Source organism: Amblyomma americanum, chromosome 3, assembly GCF_052857255.1.
Source record: "Amblyomma americanum isolate KBUSLIRL-KWMA chromosome 3, ASM5285725v1, whole genome shotgun sequence".
Lineage (NCBI taxonomy): Eukaryota > Metazoa > Arthropoda > Arachnida > Ixodida > Ixodidae > Amblyomma > Amblyomma americanum.
The window spans coordinates 168,937,100-168,956,180 of record NC_135499.1 but is presented as its reverse complement, the minus strand read 5'-3'; the positions used below and the strand labels follow the sequence as shown (position 1 = coordinate 168,956,180).

The window sequence follows — 19,081 nt, the reverse complement described above, 5'->3', positions numbered from 1 at the left end:
TGCGCTGCAACCGCCATTTTGACTTTTGACGAGTTTTGGCCGAGCTTGGCCGGGCTTAGCTATGGAGCTGGCTTCAAGAAGCCACACGCCAGTTCGAGAGGCTGCCACTAGGTGGCCGTTCGTGAAAAATGCTCTCACTTTTCTGGTCGCCGCATGGTTGTTGAACGGGTCGACTCCACTTCTATCATGCTATCGTCATTGTGCATTAAGCCTCGTGAACGTCGAACTTGTGCTTAGGCGGTGTCGCGCAAGCGGAAGGCGCTTTCCCTTGAGGAAAAGCTGGACGCATTAAACACAGTCGACAGGCAGCCAGCGCGGAAGAGAGTCGACATTGCCAAGGACCTTGGTCTCCCACCCTCGACGCTTAGCAGCATCGTCTAGAAGCGTGCAGAGATAGAGGGGAATGCCGCGCTTTTCGGCACTCCGTGGAAATAAATTGTCTATAGTTCAAACTGCACTTTTTCATTCATTTTCGGAGCTTTCCTCACTGTTGCGTTTTCCCGGCTGTTACGTTTTTTTTTTTCCCCGGTTTGGTGAAAAACGTATGAACGGGGTTCCACTGTACTTCAAATTAAATATCTAACAAGCCGCGGCAGCCACTGGCCTACGAGAAAGCGCCGAAAATACCCCAACTTCGTGCGGACGCTGTTCCTCAGCCAGCGAACCAAGTGCCACCATCTTGGTCTTGTTTTGTTCATGAATTCTTGCTCTTTTTTTTTTTTTTTTTTGCCGCCGCTGTATGGTGGGAATGTGGCTCGCTTGTGATTGGGGCCCTCAAAGCGCCTTTCAAGTTTCCCACGTTTGAAATGCAAGGCTGCGATTGGGCGAAGGGCATGCTCCTCGAGAACGCGGGGGATCGCGCGGCCGCTACTGGCTGCTGCGCGTGCTGACACGGCGGTCCCCTCCGGCGGCGGCCGGCACTTCGTCTGCCCCGGCCGCCCTGGCTCTTCCCTTTTCTCGTCATTGGCGGTCTTTGTGGCTTGTACGTTGTCTTCCCATTTCGCCATTTTTGTGATCGCCGTCGTTATGATCTCTCGCCGTGCCATCCGAGCGGTTTCCTGTTGCGCGGCCAGTCACTATGCGTTCAACAAAGCTAAAGATGCTACACGCGTTCAGTGCGCGGAAGCGTGTTATGAAGTTTGCTCGGCGAAGCGTCCCGCCAACAAGGACTATGTCGATGCTTCCAGCCGCGTAGCTTCTGCTACATCGCTACTAGACAGCGATTGCGTCGCCGCTTCCAGCGGCGAAGCGTCCCGCCAACAAGGACTATGTCGATGCTTCCAGCCGCGTAGCTTCTGCTACATCGCTACTAGACAGCGATTGCGTCGCCGCTTCCAGCGACGTACCAGCAGCTTCATCGGTGCAAGAATGCATTGCTTTGGGCATGCCTTGTATACCCAACGCATCAACCTCGGCGATTGCGGCCTCCAGCTCCTGTCTCAAATATACCCTCGCATCACTCATTCTGGCTGCATCTCGGAAACCACTTATTGGATTTCCGTGGGGTTTTTTTTAATTCCGTACTTGGATAAATTTCTGAGGGCAAGACAAGCTCCTTTATTCAGAATATTGTTTCTGGAATTTGTCATAAGCAATTAATATTGGCTAATGAGACCTAATCAATGACACTGCATTCAGTGCTGTACTAAAATTTTTCAGCAAGGAAATTCAACAAAAGAGCCTTGTCATGCCCTGCAGTACCTACCCAGGAATAACCATAATGAATTTCACATTGACAGCACTGTTTTCAAATTCTCCAGGCCTGAAATAAGGAACATATGTGAACCATTTTTATATACTCCTGTAACTTTAGAACCAGTGTGCACAGCTTCATGAAACTGAGCAATTCTTCAAATGTTTGTGTTATGAGCTTACCCTGAAAATTTCATTCAGATATCTCAAGAAACAAAAAAGCTGGTGTTCTCGCAGCCTTTGAGAGCTGTTTTCTCAGAATGTATTTTTTGCCTGGCGCAGCTGCTCATTCTGGCTGCATCTCTGGAACAGCTTATCGGATTTCCATGAGGTTTTTTTTATTCCATACCTGAATAAATTTCTGAGGGCAAGACAAGCCCGCTTGTTCAAGTTATTGTTTCTGAAATTTGTCATAAGCAATTAAATTTTGCCTAATGAAGGTCTAATTGGTGACACTAAATTCAGTGTTGTGCTAAACTTTTCCAGCAAGGAAATTTAGAAAAAGGGCTGTCTTGCCCTGGAGCACCTATCCAGGAATGATGATAATGAATTTCACAGTGCCAACACTATTCAAATTCTCCAGGCCTGGAATAAGCGACCTATGTGAACCACTTCGATATACTCCTGTAACTTGAGAACTAGTTACCACAGCTCCATGAAACTTGGTAGTTCTTGAAAAGGTTGTGCTGTGAGGCTACCCTGAAAATTTCATTAAAATATCTCAAGAAACAAAAAAGTTGGTGTTCAAGGGTAACCTCTCCCCTTAAACTGGAATAACATTATATTTTGATATATGTATGTTTGCAGCTCAAGGTGATGAAGTTCCAGGACGAGCTTGAGTCGGGGAAGAGGCCACGTAAGCAAGGCCTCACAATCAGTGCCCAAGTAGAGCACTACAGGCAGAAGCTTATCAGGAAGGTGAGTGAAAGATGTCTTAGATAGGTATGTGTGTATAGTGGTTTTTTGCTTCGAAGTGAATATTTCATATACTTCTGGCACATGCATGCACGCACGCATGCACACAAACAAACAAATGAGAGACATAATGCATTGAAGCTGTGTCGACTTTCTTCAAAAATACCTTTGGAAATTGGGGCAGTCAACCTATACGTGGAGCCGACGTATTTGTGGGGTGTGGGACATATTTGTAGGGCCTTTGACAACTGGTTTTAATTTAATTGTGCTCAGCTGTTGCTTCTAAGTAGTGATTCCATGGACACCTACTAGGCGTACGCACCACATGCCCAGTGCCACCCCGCATCAGGAGTCGGAAAGGTGCACCCAGCTTCATGTGTCTGGCGCTAGCTTTCCTTCGTGCTCTCACCATCGTGCTCGTTTAGCGAATTTCTTATGGAGAAAAGCTGCTGCAGTCAGCTTAGACTCATTCTGTGGAGAGACACTGCACATGGGCAGATCACCCTGAAGATGCCACAAGGTGCGAGCCAGCTGTTTGCATGCCTACCCCATTGGGATCAGTCAGCACGTGCACATGGGTGGCACGCGGAAGCGTATCATGCTGTGCTAAATCTCTTCATTGATGCATGCCGCCTTGCTGGTGAAAGTGCATGCGCATCTTGCATAGCGCGACCACAGACACATGTCTGTCACCGCGAGCATGCGCAGACTGGCTCCGGCATAAGCGCGGGAGCACGGGCACGCGGCGCAAAGTCAGGGCTTTGGTTGTGTCACACCACAATGCCATCCCTGAGGAGGTACGCTGAACCAAAGCCACCCGCAGCAAAAGTTCCAGAACCATTATTCACTCAAGATGAAGACTTCGAATACCGAACATTCAGATTGAATTGAAATCAAATACTCGCACATGCCTAGCCTTAGATAGACGATTTTTATTGTGAAGTTATAGGGCTGAAAACTACACAGTCTGATGCCACACCAACCTGGGTGGGCGGTGGGGTTGTGCTGTTTATCATCATTGCAAACACAAATCTTTTTTTTTTCTCTTGCTTGGCACTTTCTGATAAAAAGTAGTGCAGTAAAAGTTCATTGATTTAACTGCATGGGGAAACCAACACAGTTCGAACTAATGAAAGTCAACAGGAAAGGTAGTACTGTGATCGGGAAGCAGTCAGGTAGGGAGGTTACCCTACTGTAGTCAATTAAAAACTGTGGAAATTACCCTATTTTACTCTATAAAGAAAACTGTTCTGCTTTCTATTTTTATTTTCTGCTTTTTATTTATTTTTTTGCAACCAACACGAACTGGTGGAAAGCCTTCTACATTGAAATCTTGATACAGCGAACTTTGCAGGACCGCCAGAAATTGCTTGTTAGATTGAAATGTGATACTGGAAATCATAGCCAGTAAATAAATGCACTGCACAAAGTAATTTACATACCATTAAAAAGGGCACACGCATGGGCAAGGCAGTTTTGAACAGGATCATAATGAGTAGTTTATTGCTTGTTTATTTAAAGAAATCAGTGATTTTCTTTAGGTGTGTATAGCACAAGCTCCCCAGGATAGGCACCTCTTTGTTTACTTTCTTGTGGACTGCATTGGACACATCTTTGCAGCTTCCGATGAACACGCAAAGCTTGCCAATGGATGCCAAAACGTTGGCACTTTACACAAGTTGGTCCGCTTGGTCTGTTTACGACAACATTGTCATCATCGTTCAGTTGATCCTCATCGCCGGGGTCTTCTTTGTCATGAACTCTGCACATCCACATTACGCATAGAAAATCCAAATAGGCAACATACAATCATCTGGGCCCTTGATGCTGAGGTGGAGGGTAACACCATGGTAGATACCTGTTGTCCAAGGTTTCACTGGCCGAGAGGGTCATCAGTAGAATCTTTTAACATACCAGAAACATGGCAGGAACAATTCAGCGTACAAAGAAAGGTGAAGGAAGTATGTGTTTCCACATGACAGCCTAAGCCGAGAACAATCCACCATTTGGAGGCGGCCGCGAACTAACTCGTTTCCAAACAAGGCTCTACATCACAAAATATGGCCTACAATGTGTCTGGTGCGGAGACACGGAAACCTTATACCACTTCACAGGGGTTTGCAGGGCTAGTTCACTACAACCCAAGATCGACGGCCCTAGTCATGAGCAATGGGAAGATCTGGCTCACTCAGACCCTCAGAGGTAGCTTTGGCTGACTCAGCAGGCAAAAGAGGCAGCTGAAGCCAACGTACTCCTGTACTGAGGAATGCCGAGTACTGCTCCTATCTCGAATCTGTCTTATTCCCTAACCCCCTTACCCCCCCCCCCCCCCCCTTTAAATAAATAAATGTTTTCAATCAGTCAGTCAAATTTTCTGTTCCTTGATTCATTCCTCTATGCGAAATTCCTTGGAACCCTTCGCTATACTCCACCTCAACTTGATAGCAAAATGGAAGCTGTTGACATCAGGCGTTAGTTACTTTCAGGCCTTTGTGGTTTGCTTTCACCACTTGCTTGTGGTTGACTTTCACCACCTGGTACTTGTAGCATCAATTCTTCTACCAGTTCATTCCAGATGGGATGGGCTTTCATCCAGAAAAGCTTTTAACAGTAGGCCCGATTCTCTTGTGTTAGGGTAGTGCTCAGATTGCCGAGTCGTTACTTTGGCTTGTTTTTCTTCAGGACCAGGAGAAGTCTAGTGGTGGATCAAGCGAGCGCCGCAAGGAACGCAGCAAGCGATCCCGGTCCTTGTCCCGGTCACGGTCTCGGTCACCCATCCTGAGTCCCCTGGTGGTGCGGTCAGGAGTGAGCCAACGCAGTAGTGGCAAACTCAGCCCTGTCACCTCCGAAGGAAAGAGCCGGCGGTCTCGCTCACCGCGCTCACCTCGCACATCCAGATCACACCGGTCGCGCTCGCCAAAAAAAAGAAGGTGAGCCAGACTTTCTTTTTTCTTTTTTTACATTGGGACATTTAGTTTGAATTTTTAGAATGCTTTATTGTGAAGCAGTTGGAAGCGAAATGCCTCTGCATTAGAAAACTGCAGGACATTATTTTTCATCTGGTAGCAATGTTGGCTTCGCGTATTCATTGAGCATTGCTTAGAATTGCACAATATGGCAGATTGGGTATTTCGTTGTGAGTTTTTGTTAAGTGTTGACATTAGTTGATTTATTGTATGTGGCCAGTGACGTAATTGCTGCATCAATTGCACTTAACTACACCAAAAAGGTCATCCTTTTACATGCTGACACATTATGACAAAATATGAGCATATGAACAGTCTGTGCCAAACGTGCACCAAAACACTGCATGTGGTATGATAAGTACCAACTGCAAGTACCAATAGTACCAATAGATAAATAAGCACGCCCATTTCTTTCTAGAACCAAAATTTAATGAAAAAAGTCGGTCATTTTGCTCTGCTTCACATTGCTGTGCAGGAGCTTCACAACTCTGGCTTCACAGCTTGTTAAGCTATGCATAGCTTCGCCGTCGTCGTGGTCGCCGAGGAAAGTTGGTTTTCGCCATTCTCGTCGTCACTCTCCTCATTTCCTTTGCACACACTGTCGATAATAGCGTCGTCGCTGAATTCCTCGTGCACGATCAAGTCGGCGTCCGCACACAAAGTCATCCAGTTCAACAGTGTCTGGCACCACTGCATCGACACTGCAAAGCGCGTCCCATGCTTCGGATAGTGGCTGCAGATCGTCACCGCTTGCAGGAACGCTCTCTTCTAGTTCTGCCAAGGTGTGCTGACCAGCCGCGAAACCGGCATGCCTGAAGCAGTTCTGGACAAGGGTGGCCAAAGTAGCAATCCATGCCCCGGCAAGCATCTCCAGCACCATGAAAAGATCAATTTCCGTCGGTCGCTTCATTTCAATGCTTAATAACATCCGCTGGGTGAGTCTTCCTCGGTACGCAGACTCGACACTAACCCCTTGGTCAAGAGGTTGAATAATAGATGTGCAGTTCGGAGGGGAAAAAAATGAAGCAGACGCTCGTCAGGACAACGCCTTCGATGTAGTGGACACTGCTGTTACCCAAAAAAGTCAGACGGATCTTCCCTACTTCCGCATATCCCCATCAAAGGCTTCCAGCCAGCTGGAGAATATTTGCGCGCGCCATCCAAACTGTCTGGTTACCAGTGTACTCGACCGGAAGCCTTCGGTTACCTTTAAAGCACCGTGGCGTCTTGCTCCGGCCGATCACGAGGAGGGGACGCTTGTAGGATCCGTCCATGTTTGAGCACAGAAGAATGGTCAGCCACTTTTTGCTCAGCTTGCTGCCATGGCATTTTTGTTCCTTCAGGTCGAGTGTTTTCGATGGCAGCATTTCATAGAGAATGTCAGTTTCATTCGCATTTTAAATTTCGGAGTGCTCGTATTTGTCCATTATGCCTTCATAACTTTACTGCATCCAGGACTATGCTGCTTCCAGACAAAGGCATCTTGTTTGCTCTCTTGTCGAGGAGCCACTGGAATACGGCTTTGTCAGTGTCTTCGTAGACCGGCATTGCCACTGTCTTGTTCTGCGCGCGCGCGCCGTTCTGAAGTGCCGCCATGATGCTGTTCTTGGATTTCAGAATCGTAGAAAGTGAGCTGCACGGGATACTGAATTCCTTTGCAATGTCCGACTTCTTTCTGGCTTTGCAGCTTCGGCGATGATTGCAGACTTTTCCTGCAGCGTCAAAAACTTGCGCTTTTTAACATGAGACTGCATATTTCCGACAGGCCAAAAAAAAACTGCGCACAAGCAAGTGACGGGCGAATTCGGCATGCACGAGGCAGATAGCGTGGTCAGCGTGTACGGGGCGTGGTAGCGAAAAAGAAAAAGAAGGGTTCGTTGTTCTGCCTAGATGCTTCACCGGTTGGCCGGCGGTGTCATCACATGAAACGTCACGTGCGTGCGTAGTTGCCAACAGATGGGCTAGCAAAAAGCCGCTTTCAGTGAACAAAAAAAAATCTCATTGATATCATCATTACCGAACCGCCAGAAAGTAAACAGCAATGGTCGCGCCGGTGTGCTGCTGCAGTTTTGCCACCTCTCTGTTCCCAACTGGCTGATGTGTCGAAAAATTGTTGCAGATCACTGCCTCAAACTTTCGTTAATGCAGGACTGCTTTTTAAAAACTCTTCGCTGTTGAGACGGGGCAAATACATTGAACTCTATGGAAGTTCGCGGGCACCAGAATTTTTTGTTGCCGCGAGAATTCCGTTCCTCAGGGCTTTCGTTACTGAGGGATTCAACTGTAGTCTGGCACTGTGGTTGTGTCTCTCGTGACTTTGATGGTGCTGCTGGCAAACCTTTTCTTATCTAGAATCCTTCAGTCGGGCATTATTGTGAGGCTGGACGCCATGTTGATTACGCCCCTTGTCAGCAGTCCGCGTCATGAAATAAGGGAAAAGGGAAGCAAGTCCCCAGCATGATGGCATCCTACTGTGACTGTCCCAAAGTATGAAGGGCTGGCCAGAAACGCGCAGAGTGCAAGCATTCACTAAAGGCGTCGCTGTTGGGTTTCACGTCTTTGCTTGTCCAAAGTAGGAGATAGCACATGACAGCGGAATTCTTGGTGGGCATTGGGGTTTGCTTCTTTGACGCGTCAGAAACATTAGATGTGAGTGTGCACTGAACTGGCACCTCTTTATTTTATTTTTAATGCAAAAACATTATATAATCCCATTAGAACAAAAGCCATCTATGGCGTGAATATTTGGAGGATGTCAGAACGCTGGCGTACGATATCGCAACACATAAAAGCAGACGTGTAGAGTCATCCATGATGAAGCTTAAAGTCATGAGTCAGCACTTTACAAATGTAATGCACTATCAGCAAGAAATGAAACGCGAACAAGACAACTGAGCCATGAACAGCAATATAACAAATTCTTAGGCAGCAAAAGCTCTGTACTAGCAGAGGTTAAGGTTGTTTAGAAAGTGCGAAGACTCTTCTACAAAAGTGTTAATCAACCTCGCTTGCATTTGCTCTTTAGGAGCTAATATGGTGGTGTATTTATACTGCTACCTCAGTTTTCTTGTTCGCGTTTCATTCGTTGCTGATAGTACAAGTAATGTAATGTGAAATGTATAGAGTTTCTACAAAATGTGTAGTCATGACTCGTAATCATTCTGCAACGTAGCATGACTCGCAACTCTCATGCTTTTACGTTCTCACACATCTTGAAAAAGAACATTTTTATTAATATGGTCACAGTTAAGAAATCTTAAGAGAACGTGTATTTTTATGTGCAGATTTTAAATACTATGTCATTTAATTTCATTTAATTTCATTTTGTGAAAAACTTCCAATGAAATTTTCTGCAAGAAACTTGCTGAAATGTATGTTATAGGTTCTCTTTACATAAAGGAATGCAGTAAGGCTAAAATTGTCTTCCTGCCTATCATAAAACTTGAGTTATAGGGTTGTGAAGTTGTCACTTCAGAAATGCGAAGACAAATTTGTATTCCTGTTTCTGAAGTGGCAGATTCAATACCCTGTTTCTTTTTTTTCTTCTTTTGTGTATAAAACGACCATCCAGAATTCGGGGCCAACTTATATGTGGAGCTGACCTGTTTTTTGGGTCCATTGTAGTTTTGGCTGAGCCACAGATAGTACACTGTATTCCTTTAAACTACCAAACCGACATGCAGAAGTTTTTTTCCAATTAATTGGGTAGTAATTATTTTTTAGTATCTACCCGAGTACAGCCATGCAACTGCAGAAGAAAGTTGGGCAGATTTCTCAAATTTTGCAGCTGAAGGAAATGCTTATGGGAAGTTTTACCTTGTAATCCTTTTGTTTACAGTAAGCCAAATCGCTCGTCTCGTGTGATGCATTGTTTCAGGTCCAGGAGCCGAAGCCCACACAAGTCAAGGCGCTCTCGGTCGCGATCACCTCACAGGCGACGCTCGTCGCAGTCGCCTCCACGAAAGACACACAAAAGCAAAAAGAGTAAACACTGAAAATAACATTGCCTGCTCTGCAGTGTGTACTGTCACCTTTCATTTGCCCTCATCCTTGCCCTTGGTCGACTTTTGCGTACCTTTTTTCGTTGTACAGTTTATCACATTCCCATTAAGCCACAATGATCATGCATTCATGTACGGGACAGCTGGGACATGCAAGTAAATAAAAGTGATTTGTTAGTAGCACATGTGAGTGTGCGTTGTTGCAACTGCCAATGCTGAGCACCTCGGCAGCTGCAAAACCACAGGGCACCCATTGCTTGTGTTCGCCGCACATTTTGCGACTGCACTACAGAAACGTCACGTTTTAAAACAAGCATAGATGGTCGGTGTGGCCTCGATGCAGCAAATTAACTGCTTGGCTGGGGGTTTCAATGTATCCAATGAAAGCTCTTAGAAATCAAGGGAACTAAAAAAGTTGCTGTCTGTGTACTGCAGCCTCTGCCAATTCATGTGGCCACCAGCATCTTTGTATTGCCTTCACAACAGTTGATTACAGATACTCTGTAAATGTTGCAACAAAACAGGAACTGGCAGTTGATGTCATCAGAGTTTCGCCTGAAGAAGTTGGAACAATTTTGGAACGTGTTGCGGTGAGCATGCATAGGCAGAAGTCTCTCTTGTCCCGACTCTGGAAGTTTCATGGACGCACATACACAACTTGTTTGCCCTTTAATGAAATGATACAGCGTTTTGATTACCGTTTTTAAGTTACAAACTGTTTTCATATTAGCAGAAGGCTCTCCAACAAAATTTAGTGTTCTATTCTTATGTAAAACAAGAGCGCACCGCAAGATTCCTTATTTTTTCTTATTTTAAGCGCCCGCGGCAAGCGAGAAACGAGCAGCCCTCCCCCCACACAAACAAAACCTGCATGCCGCGGGCGCAAGAATGGCGGCCGCCGTAGCAGACGACACAGCTGTCCTCACCCTGAGCGGAGACGCGGGCATCGCGCTTGTATCGAGGCACCTAGTGAACTAGAATACAGTGAACTAGAATAGGGGTAGTGTGCTCACTGGCCGGGCAGGAGTGAAGTCGCCGCTGTCGCAAAATGGCGGCGGCGCTACTGTAGTGTTCACTGTAGGAAGGCGGTCTGGGCGTATACGGGATAAAATGCCGTGTTACTGTCAAAAGATCATGCCTGCACGGACTAAACTAGTTTGCATCATGTGTGTCATTCAACACTGGCGGGAGAAGGTTTAATAATATTCTCATTCGCGCGAAGGCAGGGCAGAGTCAAGCACGTGGAGCGTAGGTGCACACGGCCGCTACTTTGCGATTTCAAGAACTCATCAGCTGGAATTGCGGACTCTACGCTCCACATCGTCCGACTAACGCGAGCATATGCTTTGAGCACACCACTTCGGCTATGGCGTGTCGCTTTATTTCCAATTTTAAAGTAGACATATATCGCTTCAGATCAATGCTAATGGCGGCTGTGAAACTTCACACATGCTCGCCGATTTAACTCTGGCGTTCCTCTACCATGCAGTTAAATTCTCGACTCGCTTGCTCTTTTCAAATTGCCTGTACCCACCCATCCCTTTGAGCTTGAATGCTGTAACTCCTCTGCCATAGCATCAGCCTAAACATGTTCAGCAGATTTGAAATTATGGTTTATGGGGGTTTAACGACCCAAAGCGCAACTCAGGCTATGAGGGACGCCTTAGTGAAGGGCTCCGGAAATTTAGGCCACGTGGGCTTCTTTAAGGTGCACTGACCTCGCACAGTACACGGGCCAATAGAATTTCGCCTCCATCGAAATTCGACCGCCGCGGCCTGAATCGAACCCGCATTTTTTGAAAATTTGAAATTAAACAGTACACGAAGCCCTTCATCTTAAAATGGGGTAAAGACAAATTTATATTGTTTGAGATAAGCGCACAGAGAAAGCAAGTGTCGCAGTGGTTCAGCTACGGCTCAACTTCAAGTGCTTGGCCCGTTCACGTCTGCCGCGCCTCTCAGTGTTCACTCCTTTCACAAAAAAGTGAAGCCTGACTATGGTGTAAAATTTTACAATTGGAAAGAAACTGTGTGAAGATGACAACCGTCCTTTTTACACAGCCTGGCCCTGACCACATCCAGCATATCAAAGATGCTCAATGGAGTTGGCTTTGGCTGCAGCATTCTGTAAAAAGGTTCTCAAGCTTGAGCACAGAATCATAGAGCTGTGCGGAAGGGTAGATGAGTCCTACCTTGTCGCAGTATTTTGTGTACCTTGCAATTTGAAACCTGTCATCAGTGGCTGACATATGGTTAGGAGGCCAATGCCTATTTCACACTTTGCCTTTACGACACATTTTCGTGCTACATAGCCTGCGATGTGAAAGACTATAGTCGTGAGTCACTTGCCCACATGCCGACTATGATCACGACACGCTCCAGCCTGATCAACCTGCAACTTCATTATCGTTCCTGCTGGCATGCAAAGTTCAGATATCTCAGCAGCGTCTTCATCTTCTGCATCAAGCAAGGAGGCCAATATAGATAGAATCTTCACAGTTTTCCTGAGAAATGCGTTTCACCTAGTCAAAAATGAAAGACAGTTTACTATGATTAAAAACCGATTATGATTAGTAAAACTATAATTAAAAACTAAGCACGCTCAAGAGGGCTACCTTCGAGACATCTTTCCCGTAGGCATAGCCGGTATCAAAACCCGCTGCGAAGCAATGGTTCTGCAGGTGACCCGGCATTTTTCCCTTCACGGAACACTCTCTCAATTTATCCAGGATGCTACATCCTTGCATTGCAGGTTCGTGGGAGACGAAACAATGATCTAAGCACGCCACTGAATCCTCCAAAGCAAGCACATAATGAGCACAACAGCGAACAAAAACGACCCCCAAGAGACTACAGTGTTCGGAACGGCGGCGGCGCCTAGCGGACAAGCGGGAAACTAAAAAAATGTCAACACCGGCGGCTTCACCTCGGCCGATGGAGACGCGGTGCAATGAGAGCACTACCCAGCATTCAGTTCACTGTGCGGCTAAACCCCTACGTGCTGCTGAAGCCCCTTGATATTGAAAGTAGCGCATTTCTGTGAACTTTGCCGCCGCGCCGCGAACTCTCGCACATCCTCATCGCCCGACTCTGCTCGGCGATTTTCTGAACGATGATTGGCCCGCCTGTCCGTCGCCCAGGCAACGCGCGGGAAAGGATCGTTTTTTATTTTGTTTTCTTCTTTCGTCGGCGCCATGTGCAGGCCGTCTGCCTCTGCTGCGGGTCCAGCTCCGTTGACTTACGCGCTGACAATTCGAACTCTACTTTTAATGCCGCGTTATGTCCGATTGCGGTGCATTTCAGTGCGCAAGCCGGAGAGAAAATGGCGTCGTGCTGTTCGCGATTGCTCGAGGAAAAAAATGACATCAGCCGAATAACAAAGGGGACCCACAACATCGCCCCTAAGCACTTTGTTCCGACAAAGCACACCGTCCTCGGCGAAGTCCTGTGCATTTCGTGGTCCCTAACCTAGTGAGCATGCTTAAAACCTTTTGCGAGATCATCAGGAAGCTGATGATAATTGCTTCATTCGCTGATCATTGTGCGTCGTTTCGCATGCTAATCTTTCCATTTGATGGCATTGCTCTGTGTCCTAATCACGTCTGTTGGCGTGAGGATTACGCCTATTATGGTCACTTTAATTTCTGAATCTCGGTGTGGGTTTCCGCGAAAACGTTTGCATCATCAACGTTCATTTTTTTTTTTTTGCTAGTAAATACGCGTGCTGCTGACCTTGTGCAGAATAGAAAATGCTGATCTTCGTAGCGTGTACGGCAGTCTCTCTCTCTTGTGCCTCAGAGCTCTAGCGTGGTAGCTTTAACGGCGTTATACCATCGTATATCTGAGGGATTATAAGGGGTGTGAATCTGTAGAGAGATTAAGGTGCTCGATCCACCGTCGCGACTGCGCGCAACTCTACCGCTATTCCGAGATCTGATGCTACCTGAGGAACGAGCCACAGAAAAGGTGCTTTTTAGAGCGAGCTTTGAATTGTCGCAGGCGAAATTGTTATGATAACTGTATTTATTGAACGCTGCTTTCAAAATAACACCAGATTCTTTAGCTCCGTAGTTTATAAGAGTACAAATCGTTTCCGTGAGACTCCCTTAGTCGCGGAATCGCTCCCTGCGGACACTTCCCTCTTCTTAGATCCATGGTTTGCGGCCACTGACCCGGAACTCTTCAAAACGAGGGCTTAGAAAGCCAAGCCGCGCCTCGCCCGTAGTCACATCATGAACGGACCGAGCCGGTCCCGAAACGTCGTGTTTTTCAAAAAGTAACCTGGTTGGCGTCAGCCATCTTTCTACTAAATTAAATTTCCCAACCAGACAGACTTCAGTAAAATGTTTTTTGAGTTTTTTGGAATGAATACATCATTTCTGATCGCTCTTTACAGTGCTGAATATTGATTCAGCACGGGCATCTGAAGCATTCCTTGAATGCATTCGAGGGATTAGCGTAGATGAGTCATCAAGAGAATACCATATCTTTCCGCCACTTAATAAAATCTTCTGTTGGCACCAGCAATCACCCCCAAAATTTTAAGCCAAACCCTTGGCCAGGCTCGCTTCTGCAGTAGTTAATAAAGTTAACGAAAGAACTAGAAAATAAAGTTCTTCTCTTTCAAGCAGCCATGAAATTTGTGATGAAGGCAGTAAAGTCGCGGCGTGTGCATCACTCCGACGAGCCAAGCTTAAAATTTTCGGTCTGAAACCTGCTAAAAAATGCATAACGCGCATTAAAAAAAATTTCCCAGCATTTTCGCAGCCACCCACTCACTCGTGAAACGACTTCGTTACCTAAATTACCGCAATCTTTACCTCGTTCGATTGCAAAATAACGTCCTAAACAGTATTTCCGCAAAAATGAAGTGCTAGGTCAAATCTACATTTAGCGGAGTGTCAGTGACCTAAAAAATGTTGAGTAACAAACGTGATGCAACTCTCAGGCTAATAAAAACTCTGCCGTATTGAGGAGTACGGAGTGAGGTTTGATTGCTCGTGCCGCAAGCGCTCACGTTTAGTGCTTTTCTTGCTCGAACGAGAAAGTGATAAATGTGGTTCGTGGCAGAGTCACGCATGTCGCATCACTTTCTTGTGGTTGTGTTTAATAATAGAGCGTGAAAAGAAGCGCAATCTTCGGCGCGCTCATGTGTGCCATCGGACACATACGAGCCGCCGAGCGCGCGATGTCACCATTTTACCAGGAGCGGGCAGGAGAGGAAGAAATACTCTCTAACACGTGCGCTGCGCGACATCCCACTGTTGCCATCCTCCCATGGACTGATAATCCGGCGCTCGGAGCAACGTTCGGCTGGTTAGCCACCGGTCAAGCGCGTGTTTGCGTCTGTACAACAAAAGCTGCAATGTTGTAGGGAAAGCCAACGTCCTCTAGACATCAATGTTTTATTGCCGGTTGCGGCAATAGTCGACGAAAGTAAAAACAACAAAAAAGGCTCAAGAATGTACGCGCACAATGTTATCGGAAGGTCTCAGCGTGTCTGCGATGTCTGTTTCTTCACCGGCCCCGAGTTGCATTGGTAGTGGACGTAGTTGGCGAACAGAAAATACTTGCGCCAACAAGAAGCTTACGCATCAGCGCATTTTGTGAATGAAATGCAGACAGAAGCAAACCCATTGCCCGTGCTTAATATCGGGCGCGGAACGAAGCACAGCGCCTGGTTTGCCAGACTATACCCTGTACATAGTTTTAAGATATCAAGCTTTTGAATGGTCTTGGCAATGCTGTTTTAATTCAGCAGTACACGATGTAAGGACTTCGCAAATGTGGCCACAACTTCGTTTCGCCACCCCACATGTTCACAAATATCGGGAGCGTGTGGGCATCGCCACCTGAAAAAAAACATGCTGTTAGTACAAAAATACTAACTTCATTCGCACAAGGGCATGAATGATAGCGGCGACATGAACTTTTACCCAACTGTAAAGTGAGCATTCAATAATGCAGCCACGACAACGTAAAAAGAAAGAACATACGGCATTCGCGGGAAATCACATCGAATGCACTGTAAGAAAATCCCCTATGCATGACCGTGCCAGAGATAAGACAAACGCAATGACTTGAGCAGTGCCCTACCCGACTGAGATTGGAATTCTCAACACAGGTGTGGCTATTCGGCCTGTCAATAAGCGGTAATAGCGTTCCATTAACGCACCATTCTTTCAGTCCGAGTAATTACACATTTTCTGGTATTTGTGGGCCAGTGAGTACTGGCGGGAGCAGAGTAGGCAAGAATGCATGTTGCTTTCAGTGAACTGGCTTGTAACTCTCATAGTATGAACAACCCTACGCGAGCGGCAGGAGGGAGCGAATTTCAATTTTATCGCGCGTATCGCCGCGAACAAACACTGCAATGATCAGACATGGATTCGTTTCGAATGTTCAGTTTGTGAACACAGTACTCTGTCGTAAGCTCTGCATCTAGATTGTCACACTCGCCATATCCAAGCAGGCAGCGCAAGCGTTAATTAGAAACTGTCCTCCACGAAAAACGAGATATTCGATTGATCTATGCGATCTTGAGTTTCAACACATTTCGCTTTCGTTTTTCCAACATGCAACACAGTGCAAAGTTTTCTGTACAGGCAATCGGCGACAAAAACTACACGCGTGAACTGCGAGCATGGCACTCACCGATGCTGATCGTTCGCTCCGTCGAAACATGGCCGCTTGCTCCCGCTGGTTGTTGCAGGCGCTAATGGCACAGCAGACACGAGGACTAACACGAGGTGAACCACCACGCACCATTTTTAGGCTTGGCAGGAATAAAACGGGCGCATGACACTGCTAGAAACCACACGCTGTTTCGTCTGCAGCCCACTGGCTGCAGATTATCAGCCCATGATGGCGTCGGCGGTAGGCGTGTATGAGGCGTGTATGAGGCCAGATGTTCAAGCAAGGCTGGAAATTAGGCAACGGGGAGTAGGGAGGTTAGCTTTGGGAGCACATGGCAATACACCAAATCAGGGGGTACAGGGGGATATGGGATGGGCGTCTTTCGAGAGCAGAGAGGCTAGCAGTAAGATAGCATTTGAGGAACGATTGAGAAGGATGGAGGAAAAGCGGTGGGCTAGGAAAGTTTTCAGATACCTGTATATAAAGAATGTTGACACGAAATGGAGAAAGTGAACTAGAAAATTGACGAGCAAATATCTGGACAGCAGTAAGGGGGCAAATCAGCATTTATCGGTTAAGAAAAAGGTTAAAGGAACAGAGAGAGCGTTGTGGAAAACAGGGATGCTGACGAAATCGGCACTGGAAACATACCGGACCTTTAAACAGGAAATTGTCAAAGAAAATATCTATGATAATTGTAGGGGAAGTTCTTTGCTGTTTGAGGCCAGGACTGGAGTTTTGTGGACTAAGACGTATAGAGTCAGGTACCAGGAGATAGACACTTTGTGCATTGCGTGCGGAGAGGAGGAGGAAACGGCTGAACACTTGATACTTTTCTGTAAAGGGCTTCACCCTACAGTGGAAGGCAGCGGGGCTGACTTACCCAAGGCATTGGGGTTTAGGGATAGTGAGGGGAAAGTGAATTTTAAGAGGTTAGAAGTAACCAAGCGAAGGTTATCTGATTGGTGGCTAAAAGCAAGACAGGAGAAAAATTTCACAAGACATGGCTAGGTGGCTTGAGCCACCGCCCGATGTAAAGGGTTCAGCCGTATCCATCCATCCATCCATCCATCCATGGCGGCGCCCAGGTATCGAAACTAAAATCGTGTTAAGGGGCTTTAGGTGCCGCTAGTGTTCCTGTATATGCTCCCGCAGGGAGCAGAGTTGCCCGAAGGTCCGCCATTTTGTTCCAAGCTCTGCGGGAAAGCTGCTTCTCGTGTGGCAGGAGCCTCACGAGACCGCCCTTTAGAAGCACCACTCCTTATCTCTGTGGGGGCTTCACAATACCCCCTCAGTCGGATAACAAAGCAGACTGCGCTCAAGATTGGGAACCTCGGACCCCATCCTCCTCCCAGTGGGGGCGTCACAATACCCCCTCATCCTGATAACAAAGGAGACTGTGCTCAAGTTGGGAGCGACTGTCCCTCTCCCGCTCATGTGTTGGGCATGAGCAGACACGGTTTGGAACAAAATACGTCAGCGTGAACACGTGATCGCCGCTCCGCGAAGTGTTACGAGCGGCGCGGGGAAAACAGTCGCGCAACTCTGCTCCCTACACTAGGTGCCGCTAGTGTTCCTGTATATGCTCCCGCAGGGAGCAGAGTTGCGCGACTGTTTTCCTCTCGCCGCTCTTGACGCCAAGCGGCCGTCACATGATTCCGCAGACGACGTTTGTTCCATTTTGAAGTGGAAGAGCTGACTTTCCAGGCGCAACGCCGGTTCCTCGCCAGCCCCAGTACCCTCTCGGCTGCCATCGTGATCTGACCCGTCCGGTGCGGTCGGCTGCGGTGTGTTCCTGCCTTTCCCGTGCGCTCCAGTTGTTATATATTTTGATAGTGTGCAGTGACGGCAGCCTCCAACTATGACGGGGTGCAGTGCGCCAAACTGCAAGAACTGTACCGAAAGCGGCAAAGCTTTTTACGCAGTGCCGTCTGGACGGTCAGTCGTACGTCAGCGACTGCGCTGGCTTTTGCGTATGGGACGCGTGAAAGCAGCCCCGAAATGAACTCGAATATGCGAGGTAAGAGAATACACAGCACAACTTTACCGTATTTGCATGACTCGTGCACTTAGCCACAAAACCTCCATCGTCTCACACCTCCCTCCGGCGTTGCAACCATCATTTGGCTATGTGCCTAGTCTGATAAAAATTACAGTTCAATATAAATTATAAATTGTTCAGCAGGCACGCTCAAACTCCATTCGCCGACTCATGTTTGCCATCAACAAATTATCTTCATATTTCCTGCAACTCTACAAGTTCCAAATGAAAATGTGAATAAAGGTTCTGTTCCTAACCTGGCTGCACGTGACAGAGCATTTATCGTGCAGCCGCTGCCAGCCCGTCTGCTTATTCTGCGGCCACCTCCAGCATTTTGCAGAAATGGTTTGTTTTGTAAAATAAAGAATATTTGACAGGCAAACTGTATGTGAAATTTTGTTCTAGTCCCAGTCTACTACACAAAAGTGGGAGGCCAGTCTCTCTGCATGAGAACAAGCTTTGCCTAGGATATTTAACTTTTTATTTGTTAAGAATACCCTTAAGGTTCCACTGACAAGGATGTTGACACTGGAGGAGAGGGGAACAAAAATGGCATGAAATACTTGAAAGCAAAATTGGATACTCGGATAATTATTTTTCCTTGAATAAAGCATGGAGCAGTCAAAAACAAAGATATTTGAGAATGCAGTGAAGGTACATATAATTCAAGTAGCTCAAGAGAAAACGCAATAGTGCTTAGGGAAAAACGAGCAAATAACAGGACCAGAAAGAGATACACATCACTTTTAGAGATCCTTGGAAACTCGTATACCACAATTCAGCTGCAGTGACTTAAGGCAGACTTCTCTAACTTTTCGATATTAAAGAAG

General features: G+C 46.8%; 1 protein-coding gene and 1 long non-coding RNA gene across 2 annotated transcripts in view; one reads left to right on the top strand and one right to left on the bottom strand.

The window, feature by feature from the left end:
• Nucleotides 1-9,574, top strand: part of LOC144125384 (U2 snRNP-associated SURP motif-containing protein) — a 42,470-nt gene extending 32,896 nt beyond the window's left edge. Inside the window, 3 exon segments of the mRNA XM_077658714.1 lie at nucleotides 2,500-2,610; nucleotides 5,290-5,537; nucleotides 9,451-9,574. Coding sequence (XP_077514840.1) covers nucleotides 2,500-2,610; nucleotides 5,290-5,537; nucleotides 9,451-9,568 — 477 coding nt within the window. The 3' untranslated portion in view covers nucleotides 9,569-9,574.
• A 5,730-nt stretch (nucleotides 9,575-15,304) lies between these two features.
• Nucleotides 15,305-16,378, bottom strand: LOC144123460 (uncharacterized). Its single transcript, XR_013313101.1, has 2 exons — nucleotides 16,229-16,378; nucleotides 15,305-15,426 (listed from the first exon to the last, which is right to left on the bottom strand). It is a non-coding gene; the product is annotated as an uncharacterized LOC144123460 (long non-coding RNA).
• Nucleotides 16,379-19,081: the final 2,703 nt, after the last annotated feature.